The 15,255-nt window shown below is 39.4% G+C and overlaps 1 protein-coding gene across 1 annotated transcript; it reads left to right on the plus strand.

Annotated features, from left to right (window-relative positions):
- The first annotated feature begins 1,882 nt into the window (after window positions 1-1,882).
- Window positions 1,883-13,291, plus strand: LOC148373390 (uncharacterized). Its single transcript, XM_088354188.1, is given in 5 exon segments — window positions 1,883-2,504; window positions 6,756-6,923; window positions 9,606-9,730; window positions 9,915-12,080; window positions 12,082-13,291. Coding segments are annotated over 5 exon segments (2,952 nt in total). The 5' UTR covers window positions 1,883-2,051; the 3' UTR covers window positions 12,122-13,291.
- The last annotated feature ends 1,964 nt before the right edge of the window (window positions 13,292-15,255 follow it).

The following is a 15,255-nucleotide window of genomic DNA, read 5'->3' on the forward strand; positions in this document are numbered from 1 at the left end:
GGTGTCATTTTTGACCCCGATCTGTCCTTTCAAACACATGTGAAGAAAATTACTAGAACCGCTTTCTTTATCTCCCTAACATTGCTAAAATTCGTCCTATACTTTCTCAGTCGGATGCGGAAATCATAATTCACACGTTTGTTACCTCCCGTCTCGATTACTGTAATGCACTACTTTTCGGTCTTGCGATGACCAGACTCAAGAGTCTTCAGCTGGTACAAAATGCTGCAGCGAGGCTTTTAACTAGGACAAAAAAGTACGATCACATCACCCCAATTTTGCCTAACCTGCATTGGCTCCCTGTTAGCCTAAGATGCGATTTTAAGGTTCTCCTATTACTATACAAAATCATACATAGACTTTCCCCCTCATATTTTTCAGATTTGATTTCCCCCTATGTCCCGGCCCGAAGCCTTCGTTCCGAGAGCGCCGGTCTCCTGGTGATCCCAAGAGCCATGAAGTGTTCCGCTGGTTCGAGAGCGTTCTCCATCCGGGCACCGGTGTTGTGGAATGCTCTTCCCCCTGAGATCCGATCTCCAACCTCAGTGGAAATGTTTAAATCTAAGCTTAAAACTCACTTCTACTCTATAGCATACGAATAACCTAAACTTCTTATATGTAATAACTTGTGAAGCACTTTGAGACTATTTGTGATTAAGGGCTATACAAATAAAAATGACTTGACTTGACTTGACTTGAATTTATGTAGTTTACGTGTTATATTGTAGAAGCGTTTCGTTACATCATATATATTGTTAACGAACATTTTGTTGTGAGATCCAGAGTTGCTCCACATAAATGAGGTTTATTTTAAAATAAAGTTCAAAAATTAAGTAGCTTGGACATTCACTGTAGAGGAAAAAAATACATGCAAATATAATTAAGTAGAATTTTCTTATTCAAATTATGAATTCATTTTCAGCATTAAATTATTGTTGGTAATATACTGATTAAAGGGATAACCACAAACCTGTCTTTTTTCTTTTCTCCTTTTATACTTCCTTTTTTTCTTAACTTCTTTATACAGCATAATAATTCGTAATATAATGCATCAAAGCAAGTAAACCGTTTGAGAGCCGTCTCTCTTTAATGAGTTGAACCAAAAAAGCCGGTCCTCTAAAAAGAGACGGACTTCCTTTTACTACACAACTACCACAGTATGATGCATGATGGGAAATCCCCAGGCGGCAGACGCATACGCACAGTAGCATCAAACCGCTCGCTTCATTTGCAACGAAAAAAAACGATACCGAGATAGAGGCTACCGCGGCGGACTCTATTGACTTGATTGATTTACCGATTCGTGATTGTCTGTGTATACCAGATGGTACCCATAATTGACAAATTCGCATTTTTCCGTACAGACTTTCTTGTAAGTCGTACTCGTCTTAAAATGCATAAAAAACATACTTTGTCCGGCAAAAACGTACAGGTTGACAGGTGTGGATTCTATATCCTAAAACATCTATTTGTATTGAACATTTTTCGTTTGGTACTCGTGTATTGAACTTCGCTTTAGTCTATTTTAAAATGTGATCCATGTGTAACTATTTTCAAAACCTGTTCGTATGCTTTCACACAGGATGGTGAATTCTCAAAATAATGCCGCAGGCTTCTTCTCGTGGTTTTCAGTATGGCCACTAATGATTTAATAAACGTTTGAAAAGGGATGGGTGCCTTCACTCGCAATTTGTCCCTCCTCTTTGCGAAAAACAATCGTTTTTCCCATCCAGAGCTACAAATCGCTGCGGGTCACACGAAGAAAGGTGTGTCCGTTTCACTGCCAGGTTCGCACCTGTCGGGCGGGGCCTCCGAAGAGGCGTCAACCACGCGCGAACTACCGCGCATAGTACTGACAGCGCTCATCAAAAGACAATGGGACGCAATGGCAGTTTTCAAGCAAGGAATTCCAATGAGTCTTTTGTCAACCATGTTTCACGTTCAACTGTGCAGCTGTTTTGATTCAGAAAACTTTTCAAAACAGCCAGGAGCGCACCGGAGTTAACCGAAGTCGATTTGCGTTTTTGTACTTGATTATTTTGAATTCGGCGATGGCTCTTTCTCAAATTCAGTGCCTGGACGAAAATCACGTCAACCCACGGACAAATGAAACCAAGCCGGACTTTTTCTACAGCGAGGATCAGAGACTCGCCCTGGAGATTCTTCTCCGTCAAGGTCGCGAACCCTTCCTCAAGTTCATGGAGGAGCGCCAAATGAGACGCTTTCTGTCGGATTCGGAGCAGGAAATTCTGACCAAGACTGTGGAGGCCTATGATCCGGGATCGGAGATCTTCCCAGAGCACGCCGAGGAGAACGAGCCCCCGCTGTCGCTGCACTACTGGCCGGACTTGTCGGACCTGTCCATCCCGCAAATGGACTTGGGATGGCCGCAAGCGGAATCGTACCGCGGGGTGACGCGGACCACCGTTTACACGCAACCGCCGCTTGAGGGTCAGACTCACATCAAGGAGATTGTCAGGAGGATGATCGCACAGGCGCAAAAGGTGCGACCGTATAATTGTCCTCTAAATCTGTAGTATGCAACCACCAGAACGGTACCGGTATGTGGTTTGTTTGGTAGTAAGCCGTACAAAAAGAAAAAACTCAATATTTTTGGATGGCATTGTATTTACTCGTTTATACAGGCATCGTTTTTCACCCAAATACAACTTGTCGTATGAGTGTGCGTTCTAAACGCTTTGTTTTTCACCCAAATATATCTATAAGAATAGAATAGAATAGAATATACCTTTATTGTCATTGTTACAAAATGGGTTGAACATATTGTGACAACGAAATCGGACGTGGCACTCCAGTTTCACATTTATCAGTGAGGGTAAAAGAAAACAAAGAAGTTAAAGGAACAAAGAAGATAAAAAATAATTTACACAATATTTACACAAGAAGGCTGAATGTGCGCTATACCTAGGTTTTACGGTAGTTGATGAATTTTGCTGACTTCATTTGCTCAGCATTGGAGCAACAGGAATCAATCCTGGAGGACAGTGTTGAGAACGCCATATTTTAAGCACTAGGCTACCAGGATTGTAAATGGGACAGGGAAAGGCATTTGATTTTATCTCATAATCACAGGATTTTAATCACTGTGACACGTAGTAAAACATTGTAATTAGAGGTAGACCGAGCCGGACCAAAGCCCAAAACGAAATTCGGGTCAAGATGGGCTTTAAATGTCAGTCTTTCGGGGAGGGCCGGGTATCTTCCCTTTTTTCCGGCAGTCTATGTTCTTTGTTTCTTTTTTTCTGCGGAAATTCCACACGATGTATTCCATCCCCCTCCTGTGTAGCGCGTGTCGTCATGCTTGTCTCGTAGTTGCACAATCTGACCCAGAGGGCAGGCAAGCGGTGAGCAGGCGGCATCAGCCTTAATCACCCTTTCCCCTGCCAAGTGCTCACAAATTCTCGAGTGTGCTTCAGCATCGGTCCCTCAAAGAAAGTCAATTGACCTGGGGTCAGGCTTTAATACCCTCAGGTCCGGGTTAGGTAGACTGTTTTTGTAGGCCCAGTCTTACCATTAATTGTAATGGAGCATTATGGGAGGGAGTTTAGTCAAAACAATGTTGTACTACGTGGTACCGTGAGTAAAATTAGTGTAATGCTGGGATAAAATCTAATGCCTTTTCCTAATTCATTTGGATCACTGGTAGCCTAGCAATTGCACTGTGCATTTAGGCTTATTATTATTTAATTTTTTATCGTTATTATAACTAATGATATTATTTGGCCTACCCGTGACAATACTGTCAGACATTAAACCGTTCCAGAAAAGGTTGGCAACCACTGCACTAGACCTAGGGATGTAGATGACGTAGAAAAAGCCTGACGCACAGGTGAAGAAGTGGAGAGACTGTTTAACCCAGCAGTCGGCAACATATGGCTCACAAGCCATATATGGCTCTTTTCATGTACGTATGGTTCGACGACAAAATTTATACCATGCGAATTTTCTCCATATAGATCCATATATGCGTGAGGGAAGCCTATTATATTATATATATATATGTTATAATGCAAAGTTAAACCAACACTTTGTCAATGTGTCACATCCAAAAAAACCTCGTTTTGGCTGTACATCGTTAAGGAAGGTCATTTAATAATCCATGTTCACTGTTGATACACCTGGTGATGAAAATCCACAGAACAAACTGTAAACACGCCAGCACGCCAGCAAAGCACCCAGAGCAATTTGACTAGGTGAGCCGTAGGGATGGGCAAAGCTATGCACAGAGCACAACAACTCTTTCCTGTCTCTCGCCCTGCGTCACCTGCGCCAAAGCTAAATACTGTACGTAAGCATCCTTGTTTGTAAATTTCTTTGACACTCTTACAAGAGAACTCTGCTCGCACCTTGAAATTGTCATTTATTATAAAAAAATGACGGTCAAAATGAGCCTCAACACTCTCAAATAACTCTCTGGGAGGGAGACAAATTTAAGTGCTGTATTTGTATGGGAGACAAGTTCTGGCTTTAGAATTATTTCATAGATTTTATCAAATCATCAACTGTCACTCCGTGAAGTAAAATGTGCTGAAGAATAAGCTTTTGTCTGTAGAGCAGGTTTAGTGGTTTTGTTGAATTTTGTCTTATAATATATGGTGTTGCTCTTTCCTGAAAAGTAACAATATTTTGCTTTGATAGCTCTTTGATTCAAAATGGTTCCCAATCCCTATCAAAATGCACTATGGAAATCAGTGTTTCTGCCACGGTGATTAAAAATAGTATGATAATGAGATAAGCCCTAATCTCTTTTCCTTTACCACTGGAGGTCTAGTAGGAAAGTGTCGGCGCCCTCACTGCTGTGATCCAGGTTCGATTCCCATTGTCTACCTCTCCCTTTTTAGTAAGAACATATATTTAGGGCATTTTAACTTTTAATTAACAAGACTAGGGCAGCACAGCGGCTGGGTGGATAATGCGCAGTCCCACGGTGCGGAGGTACAGGGTTCTAGTCCAGCCTCCTTATGTGGAGTTAACATGTTCTCCCTGTGCCTGCGTGGGTTTCCTCCGTAAGTTTCCTCCGGGCACTCCACTTTCCTCCCACGTTCACTAAAACATGCATGTCAGGTTAAATGGCCATTCCAAACTGTTCCTCGGTGTGAATGGCTGGCAACCAGTTCGGGGTGTCGACTGCCTGGGATGGGCTCCAGCAGCCCCGCGACCCAACTGAGGATAAGCGGTGCTGATAATGGATGGATAAACAGGACAATTAATAGCGACAAGAAAATAGTGGAAGGAAGAAACTGATAACAATGATAAGGATAGCGCCACCTAACGCACTTAGTCAAACTCGCATATTCACCAAAGTTAAATCACTTTTTTTTCCTGCAAATTGCTAAGAGCCAACCAGGACCGACAAATTGAACGTCAAACACTGTTTAACTGTTGTTGGCTATATAGTGTTAGCATGTAAAGATTAGCCAAAGTCCGGCTAGTGGCTGGCAAAAACGTGGAATTAAAAGGACACAATAACTTTTGATAAAACGTTGTTGGTAAAAGCTTGGATGAGCTCCCGTTCTGACAGGGTTCCCCATTTCTTTCCTTCTCGTTTTGCTAAAAGTAAGCAGCCGGGTTGTGCACAAACACTTCCTTGAATGAAAGCCAGTTTCCCAAAGCTTTTGACTTGACTTAATCACAAATTGTTTTCCGTCACCCCTTGTTTCAGTAATTCTTTCGGCCAAAACAAAAAATAAACTTTTGCAGAGAAAATATTGCAGTACCTCCGGGAACGGTGCATCCGCAATGATCGCAGCAAGGCTTTAGGGCTAGGACCTTAGCTTGGCCTTTTGGCTAAGAGTAGGTGTCCCGGCTCCTAGGCTTTGTAGCGTATTATGAACTGACCGATAACGGATAATGGATAATGAATAATGAAGATAGAACAATAACCCTTAAAAATCCCTCCCCCCACAATGGGAAAAAACATGAATTTCATCTTTGGTATTAAATGTGTTAACTGGTTGATTTTAACAGTTGAATGAATGTAGTTTTAAACCTGAACCAACTCACCACGCTATACAAACTCGAGTAAGAGCCATGAAAAAAGGACATGTTTGCCCTAATTGTCGTATTGGTTTAAAATGAATAAAAAAGAAATACAAAATAAAGGTTTTAGCAGTGCAGGTGCAATATGAAAAGACTACATCAGATCAAATTACTAGACTGGGCCAACCAGAGCTGCGAGGATATATTTCACTGACTTCTAGCGGCCAGAGGAAGCATTTAGTTTGTATTTATTTTCAAAATCATAACTTTGGATGGAAATGATTCGTTCCTTTTCTTGACATAATTAGACATTTATGGCGGGTCGGGTTAAAACATTCGACGGACTGGGTTCAGCCTGCGCGCCGTATGTTTGATATTGCTTCTTTAATGGGTCGTCCATGTGGTTTTGCAATATAACCTGAAACCCTATGGACTTAATGTGTCCTAATTTTGTGTTGAATATAGCACTTGTACGCATGTATGCGTCGTGGAAGAGCGTGACAGTCACAATACGCCTAGAGCACTCTTGGTTGTTTCAAACCTGACAACAAATAAAAAAGATGTTGACAGCAAGCTATGAGTATGCTGACAAAATTGGTGTTTTCACTAGCTTTAGTTAAACAAGAACCGAAACCTGTGGAACCACTTAAATCTCCATTGTTTCCAAACGTTAAAAATAGGGATGCTGCTCTGAATGTGGACAGAATTAGAAGGCGTCAAATATCCAATTAATATTATTGTGTGTGTTTTTTCAGGTCATTGCTGTTGTAATGGATGTCTTCACCGATGTCGACATCTTCCAAGATTTGATCGACGCTGGTTATAGGAGGAGAGTTTCCGTCTACATTCTGTTGGAAAGCACATCTTTACCTCATTTCCTGTCTATGTGTCAAAGAGCTAGCATACACGCTGGACATCTCAAGGTAAGAATAATGTCAAGGACAAGGCAAGTCAAAGTGTCAGAAATCCCCCCAAAATAATCTGGCACTAACTTGTGACAAGGCGAAGTCTGAAAACATTGAAACATTTATAAAAATTAGCCTTTCTATATGGTATTTGGAAGTTAGTATAAGCAGGCTGTATTTTACATTTCTAGTTAATGGTAGAGGTATGTACTTGTTAAAATTACATCGTTAAATGTCATTTTTTTGAAAACAAAACACGAAAAAACATTTTATCATAAAGAGTAATGACATAAATGAAAGAAAAAAATATAACAAACTATATTTGGGGAACCGTAATCAGAAAAAACAACTAGGTCAGTCTAGTTATTGACTATTTTTTTTGATATTTGATACTTCTTTGAGTAGTTTAAACACAGTATACTCTGAACATCCTTTATCATGCATTACAAGTCAACATCACTTTACACATAAATCATCAAATATAGTTCTCATTGTTTTACTTTGCAAATAGTCACTGATACGACAATTGAACTGAAACTCTACACATTGTTTGATGTTTTGTCTGCTTCATTACAGTGTTGTGAAAACGAATGAACATATAAAAATGTAAAACATTAGTTAATACTTGAGAATTTGTAAAATTAGAAATGTACTGTTTTTCTTTGAGAATTTGTTTAACTTTTTTTGTGGGGTAAATCTAGTGCTTATATAGTCATACCATACAATATTATGTTGGTTTGAAAGTTTTGCAAATATTATTTATTTTAATAGGGGAAACATTTGGTAGTAGCAAAGTTAACAGTTTTAAAATGTGTTGTTAATAATCTTTGTAATTTCAATATCAAAACAAATATTTTCTAAACTTTGACCATGCTTTGACATAGTGTAATAAAACTTTCATTTAAATCTCAATCCAGGGAATTTTTAATCGTGCAATTTCAGACAAATGTTAACACAAAACAAAGCACATTTCTCCAATGTTTTCAGAGACTCATTTTTGTGGAACATGATTTAGGCTGAAAATCCAACCAATTTTACCAAATTTGTGACCACCTGTGACCATTGTGCTGTTTTATAATGTTGTGTATTTTATGTATGTTTTTTTTTCTGTAAAAGCCCTTCTGGGGACAGACTTAGAGAATTACCCTTGGCTAAAATGTTATAGTACGGTATGTGACATGAATTTATGGATCATATTAGTCACTTTTCAAATAAACATAACTTGAATTTATCGAGAAGCCTTTTGTCACTTTGGGTAATGTCTTTAATGAAAATATGAATATAAATTTCCATAATAGTGTTAATGATAACTGTAATAGTACATTACCAGTTTGTTGAGATTAAAATTATTAGGGTGAAGATAGAGATATTTTAGGCAACAGGCAAAGTTACTACCCTTTCTCAACCGCATCACATCACACTGGGGATTATATAGCACAAGCAATATTTTCATGACTAAGTGACAATTATGAACAGAAATAATACTCATAATTGGCTGATTAATTGTGTCATGTGGCCACAACTGGTTGAGGGGGAACAAATTGTAATTAATTGATGAGTGTGTTTGTTTACACTGAAAATGGAGCTTTGTACTCCTAAGATTGTAAGAATTTTTGTATTCTTTCCAGTTCAAAATGTAGGAAATAAAATTGTGCTAATGTATTACGCCTGTGACCAATACTTCATTAGTCATGTCAATGTAAGTTCTAACTGCAATAAGTTAATAAACAAACTATTGAAGTTTGAAACATTCCAACTTGTATGACCGAAGGCTGAAAAGAAAATTATGCACAAAGGGGAAGAGAAAAGTATGTCTAGAAGGAGATGAAAAGGGAACTCCTACCATATGACCTACTAAGATGTGTTGTTCAGACCAACGACATTCTATGAAGAGGAGTTTTTTCCAAATGTATTTTATTTTACCTATACACAATAGGGGTGTATGCCTCACACGTGCTTTCAAGGGCAGCACGGTGGCGCAGTGGTTAGCACGTGTGCAGCACAGTTCTGAGGTCATGCGATCCAACTTCCTGTGTGGAGTTTGCATGTTCTCCCTGTGCTTGCGTGGGTTTCCTCCGGTCACTCCGGTTTCCTCCCACATTCCAAAAACATGCGTGTTAGGTTAATTGACCGGTCCAAATTGTCCCTAGACGTGAATGAGCGAGGGGATTGTCTGTCCCTGTGTGCCCTGCGATTGGCTGGCTACCAGTTCAGGGTGTCCCCTGCCCACTGCCGGAAGATAGCTGGGATGGGCTACAGCACCCACGCGACCCTACTGAGGATAAGCGGTGCAGAGAATGGATGGATGGATAGATGGATAGATGGATGGATGGATGGATGGATGGATGGATGGATGGATGGATGGATGGATGGATGGATGGATGGATGGATGGATGGTTGGATGGATGGATGGACGGATGGATGGGCGTGCTTTCAAAATATCTAGGCCATCAAATATTCTGATCATCAAGCACGAAGAAATCAATTCCAAAAGAATATACTGTATTGCTGTGGTTTGCCCAAATGATGCTTGCTGTATGACATATTACAATGTATCTTTTGAATCATCCATCATGATAAAGATATTTTAAAAGTCCAGTAATACAATCTACTTGAAGAAATGAATAAATATTGTACAACTGTAATGCTATATTTCATAAACAATTAATCTATTAACTGGATGTTTGGCTATTATTGCAGCACCTTCGGGTACGTTGCACAGTGGGAACTGAGTTCTACACTCGTTCCTGCACCAAGGTTAACGGTCGACTGGGACACAGATTCATGTTCATCGATGGGGACAAAGCTGTGTCCGGTTCTTTCAGGTCAGTTTATCGGATGTGTAAGCGTTCAAATGATACATTAATAATAAAAAACACGTTTTAATGAACCTGTTTTTAGCAGTCATGTTGATGAAATATAATGTGTCATCTCACTCTTTGAAACAATGAGAAACTGTTTTAATTATTTTTTCTTTTAACGTATATCGTGTTTTTAACTTATCTCCAGTTTCACGTGGATGTCTTCACGACTGGACAAAAATCTTGTCACCGTGGTTACTGGCCAGGCAGTTGAAGCCTTTGATCATCTCTTTCGCCACCTTTACGTGTCCTCAAAATTTGTTGATCTTCAACAAGTTACGACAGAACCTGAGCCAGAGCCTGACCCTCTCCCACAGTTAGCTCCTGTAGTCCTCCCTCCCACTACTTCAAGGAAGTTGTACAATCCCAAATATGCCTTGCTTATTGGAGACGGCGGTAGCCCTTCTTCTGCTGACCAGGAAAGTCTCAAAGAGTCCCAGACACCAGAAGTTCCAGATACTAAGAAGAGAAGACGAGGAAGAGGAAGTAAAGAACCTGGACATGAAGAGGAATGTATCCATCCGGGACTCATCAATCTAGAAAAGGCCTATTTGATACCTTACTTACCTACCTGGCCTGAACCTGACCCCCCAAGTGACGTCATTGGTTTTATAAACATTATGGATACAAGCAAACCCACTCAGGTTCATCTTCAACGTTCTGAGAGGTTTGAAGTCAGTCAAGCCATTCGGTTCAAAAATCCTTTGCCTGGACCCAAGGATGACTTGCCAGAAGTTGCTAAACCAAGATTAAGTCAATCTGAAAATGAAATGTCAACAAATCATTCACAATCAAAAGAACAAAATAAAGCAAAACAGATGTTTGAACAACCTGTCATCAATGAACATATTAATCGACACACCATTAATACGGATCGCCCTATTGAACAAATGAAAAGAGTGCCGCAACATACTGGAACTATGAAATCTCCTGTTGGACAATCCCGTTACCTACGAAGTCCCACAGACTCCATCTCCAAACCAGATTACACAGCTCATCGCATGCAAACTAAAACCTCTACCGACACCTCCCACCCTTCCTCGCCAAGCTCAAAGAACCAAACACAAAAACCTCAGGCTATGCTTCCAGATAGCATCCCCAATGGTTTAGGCAGTATTAACACTCTAAAGAGAATAAGCAACCTGACCACAGATAAAGAAACCATTTATAAGTCTGCTTGGGAAAACAAACACTCTGTTGTTAATCTGCAAGAAAACAGTAACAGAAAAACTGGAGTTCAAAAATACGATAGGAAGAGTGACTTGTTACAGAAACCTCAACATCAAAGACAAAATCATTCAGAAAGTCAGAAAATTACAGTTGGAACACGTACTGGAAAGGAAGGAGCATCCATGGTTTCTCGGAACAAAACTGAAATCCAATCAAGTGCCTCGCATGGAACAAATAAAGACATTGTGAATATTCCAGGAAAAAAAATGAATGGGACGAAAACTGCACGGCCAGAAGACTCTGTTTTAAGTCCAAAGCCACGTGAAGACCTTGTGGAAACCACCAGCAAGGCCACATCAAAACAGAGAGCTGAAACGAAATCTACAAAAATATTGAAAGAAAATGAATCTGAAAAGAAAAGCTATCAAGTCAAAGAAAATAAACCACAACAAATATCTTATACTCAAAGTTCCCCATTGACAATGTGGGAGCGGATTCAGGCTGCAATGATGGAACCGCCCAGTGATGACACGGATGTCACATCGCCAACACATGATATTACCACAGCAGAGAACAACCCTCGAAGAATATCACAACAACACCCTAAATCTCTAAAAGAACAAACAGTTTCCCATACACCAGAGAAACCCCACCAGACCTCATCTTCACTCTCCCCTACATCAGACAAGAGTGGTGGGCGACGCTCAAGAGGTGCCTCCAATCGCTCCACAACCTCAGACGAGTATTTTGAATGCAGGGACTCACCAAACTCTCCAAATGTGTTTGAAAGTGCAAAATGTGACAGTCAGAGTTCAGTAGATAGTCATGATCCTGATAGTGCAAAAACTATTCAGTCTAATGACGTCAACAGTCCTTTATTAATTGACTATACAGCATATGTTGCTTTGTTTAACAATAAAGACAAGCACATCTCAAGCAAAGAATCGCCAGGTCTTGAGAGGAATGTAAAAATGAGGGACAAGGAGGACGTGAAAAGTAAGGACGGCGGAATTAAAAAGACATTTAATCGAGATTCCAAAGGGCGAAGTAACGAGGAGTCAAAACCAAAGACTTTTTCTAAAGAAAAGGAGAGCCAAAATCAAGCTCTCGTGAGAAAGTCCCGAACACAGAGCAAAGGAGAGAACAGATAGCTCAGCCCGAGAAGTAACTGATCAGAAGGTATGAACATACAATTTGAGTATTTCCTAAATAATGAAAAAATAACCGACAGAATACAAATATCAAAACACACAGCAAAACACAGCAACATGTCAAAAAAGGTCATTTCTCCATGCCTTTTCAGTTGAATACTATTTATTAGTGAGAAAAGTTTATGAATGGAGGCCTTGCTCCTGTTGAAGTAACTACTGACAGTTGGTTATGAGATGAATTTCAGACAGTCACTAGACATAATTTACTTCGCATTGTCTGACTGGTTAAGCCAGACAGTGCAGTAACCACACAACACGCCTACAGTAGTCATTTTCCTCAAGTCACTGGCATTAGGGAACGCCCAAAATTTTATCGGGATTTAAATGGCACTGGACCAACCACCACAGAAGTGGAGCATATATTTATTTTTCTCAGCAACCTGAAATTTATGGTTGTGATCATTACCTCCTTCAAAATTTAGGATTTTAATCTTTACTCTTTATCTGTAAAGGTACTTTAAGCATTTATTTAGCTGAATATTAGTGGGAAACCCAAAACCAGATGCAGTGTTTTTCCCTTGCTACCTTGTAATACAGTTATTGTGGATCGCTTCATTACAGGTTTTTAATATGTGACCAAGTTGTAACAGTTGTAAATATGTTTATTATGTGCATTTATTGATTGTAAGTATTTCTAAGGGTGAGGAGGGAATATATTGGGCCTGGGCTCAGGTTTAAAATGTCAATCACTAAGTCGGGCCGGGCCGGGCTTTTCTCTCGCCTTTTTTTTTCTTTCATGGATGATCTGCACAGCATGCACTTACTTTTACTCAAGTAATTATTTAGACAAGTGCTTTTTACTTTTACATAAGTAATATGTTTCTGAAGTAACAGTACTTTTACTTGAGTAACACACTTGGGCGCTGCAGTTATATTATTCAGATAACTCTATCATAAAGAACACCCTTACCAACTCAGTTGAACTCCGAATTTGTAAACATTTTTATCCTCAGAGTCAGGGTAAAAAATGCCCCGCTTCCTCTTTCCACCTCCTCGTGGCTTTCGTCAGACGACATTCCTGCTTACAAGCCTTATAAACTTTATCTCTGCTTTTCAGCCAAATATTTCACAATTTGCATCTCGTAATATGCAGAATATGATTTTCTTTTCGGATTATCCTTTCGTTCGGTTTCTTTTCGCAGCACTTCGCGGAAATACATGTTTCAACGCTGAAATTTCCGTTTCGCCGTTGCACTTCGATGCACACACTTGACTTGTACTTCAGCCAAAACGCACACTTTGGCGCTTCAGGTTTACTTCAGCGCTGTAGTAAAACTTTGTGTTTACTCACTCAAATATAACTGCAGGCCAGGTCGGGATGGGCTGGATTTTTTTGTGTCTTATTTATTTCATGGACTTGTGTACTTGTTTGAAGCCATGTTTAAAGAAATTGAAAAGTGCAAGTGACTGCTTTGAGAATTTTGAGGGGAACTGTGTTTGAATTAAAAATAAGCTATGAATATGATTCCCTTAAAATATGTTGTGTTAGCTCACTTAATTTCTATTGTAACATGTACATGGAATAAGATAAGAATAAGAAGATCTGGGCTGTTGGGTGTTCATTCTGCTAGCTTATTTTGCATTTCTATTGCTTAAGACTATTGTGGGGCTATTGTCTACTTGCTGATCGGAATAAAACAACAATACTTAGAGTATCATGTTGTAAAGTCTTCAACCAAGGAAAGGTTCAAGTTAGGTTAGTGACACAACTCTCTTTGGATGTTTTAACTTATAATTAAGTATTAGTGTACATATTTAAAAGGACCAGTTTGCATTGGAAGTGTTGAAAAGAACAGTAGCTTTATTGTATAGGGAACTGCCGCTTTCAAAAAGATTCACAACTAACCTCACAAAAAACAACAACAACAGCTTTCTTACTTGTATATAAAATGATGATAATTCCCATGAGAAAAATATTAAATGTCTCCCCTAAAAACGGCAAGTGCATACCGTAACGTGGGAAGAGAATGGTGCCATTGATTTGAGGCCCTGTAACATTATAATATTATAAAAATAACTTTCTGTGTCCCTGAACCAATTCGCCCATCCATTATCTGCACCACTTATCTTCAGTAGGACAGCGGGGGTGCTGGAGCCCATACCAGCTATCTTAGGGCAGTGGTTGCCAGCCAGTCGCAGTGCACAGAGACAGACAACACTCTCATCTATTCACACTATTAACCTGACATGCATGTTTCTGGAATGTGGGAGGAAACCGGAGTGTCCGGAGGAAACCCACCCAAGCAGAACACGCAAACTCCGCACAGGAAGGCTGGATTTGAACCTATGATCTCAGAACTGTGCTGCTGACGCGCTAACATTTTATCTGCCGTGCCGCCCACTAGTAAAAATTGAAAGTCATATTTTCTAGGGCCCTGTTAATCAGTGGTACAATCAAACACCCCTGTTTTACTGTGTCGGTGTTATAGAAAATATCATGTTGTTGCTTAAATATTTAAATGAATGAGTAGCCTTTATTGTCATTATACAAGTACAGTATAACAAAAATGGAGGGTTTGTTCTTTCAGTGCAAGTAAACAAATAAAAAGGTAAAATGTGCAAAAGGATGAAAAGCATGGTACATTATATTAAAAGTATGATTGGGTTGTATTTTTCCAATAAATGTGCAGGCTTTCCAATATCAACAATATTAAAAATAATGGGAAGCTGTTTCGATATTTAATTCAGGTAAATTGTTCAATGTCAATATGGTTAAATACTAGTTGTAACATAGATAACTGTTCAGTTTATTTTTCCATCTTGAATTTTAGAGAGAGCAATGCTTGGTCAAGTGTATGTTTAAAAATAATGAATTTTTAGTAAATAGATAATATTTAAATGGCACTCAGCGTTAAAGATGGAGTAAATGCAGAATCATACTACTGTAGTTCAGTGTGGCTTTCGGGCTACTTTCTCATTAATTCTCTATGTGCACTTTAAATTTAAAGTATGTTAAAGGAAGGTATCCTGTTTTACAGAATATCCTGTTACTCTAAATATGTGTTAAATACTATGTTAATAGTAGTGAGCTAAGAAATCATGTTATGGATTATTTTATTTTTTTTAATTTATATTTTTTGGGGGGGCAGAAAGTTTGTAATCGGATGG

This window comes from Urocampus carinirostris, chromosome 1, assembly GCF_059441175.1.
Source record: "Urocampus carinirostris isolate Australia breed hairy pipefish chromosome 1, RoL_Ucar_1.0, whole genome shotgun sequence".
In the NCBI taxonomy this organism is placed as follows: domain Eukaryota; kingdom Metazoa; phylum Chordata; class Actinopteri; order Syngnathiformes; family Syngnathidae; genus Urocampus; species Urocampus carinirostris.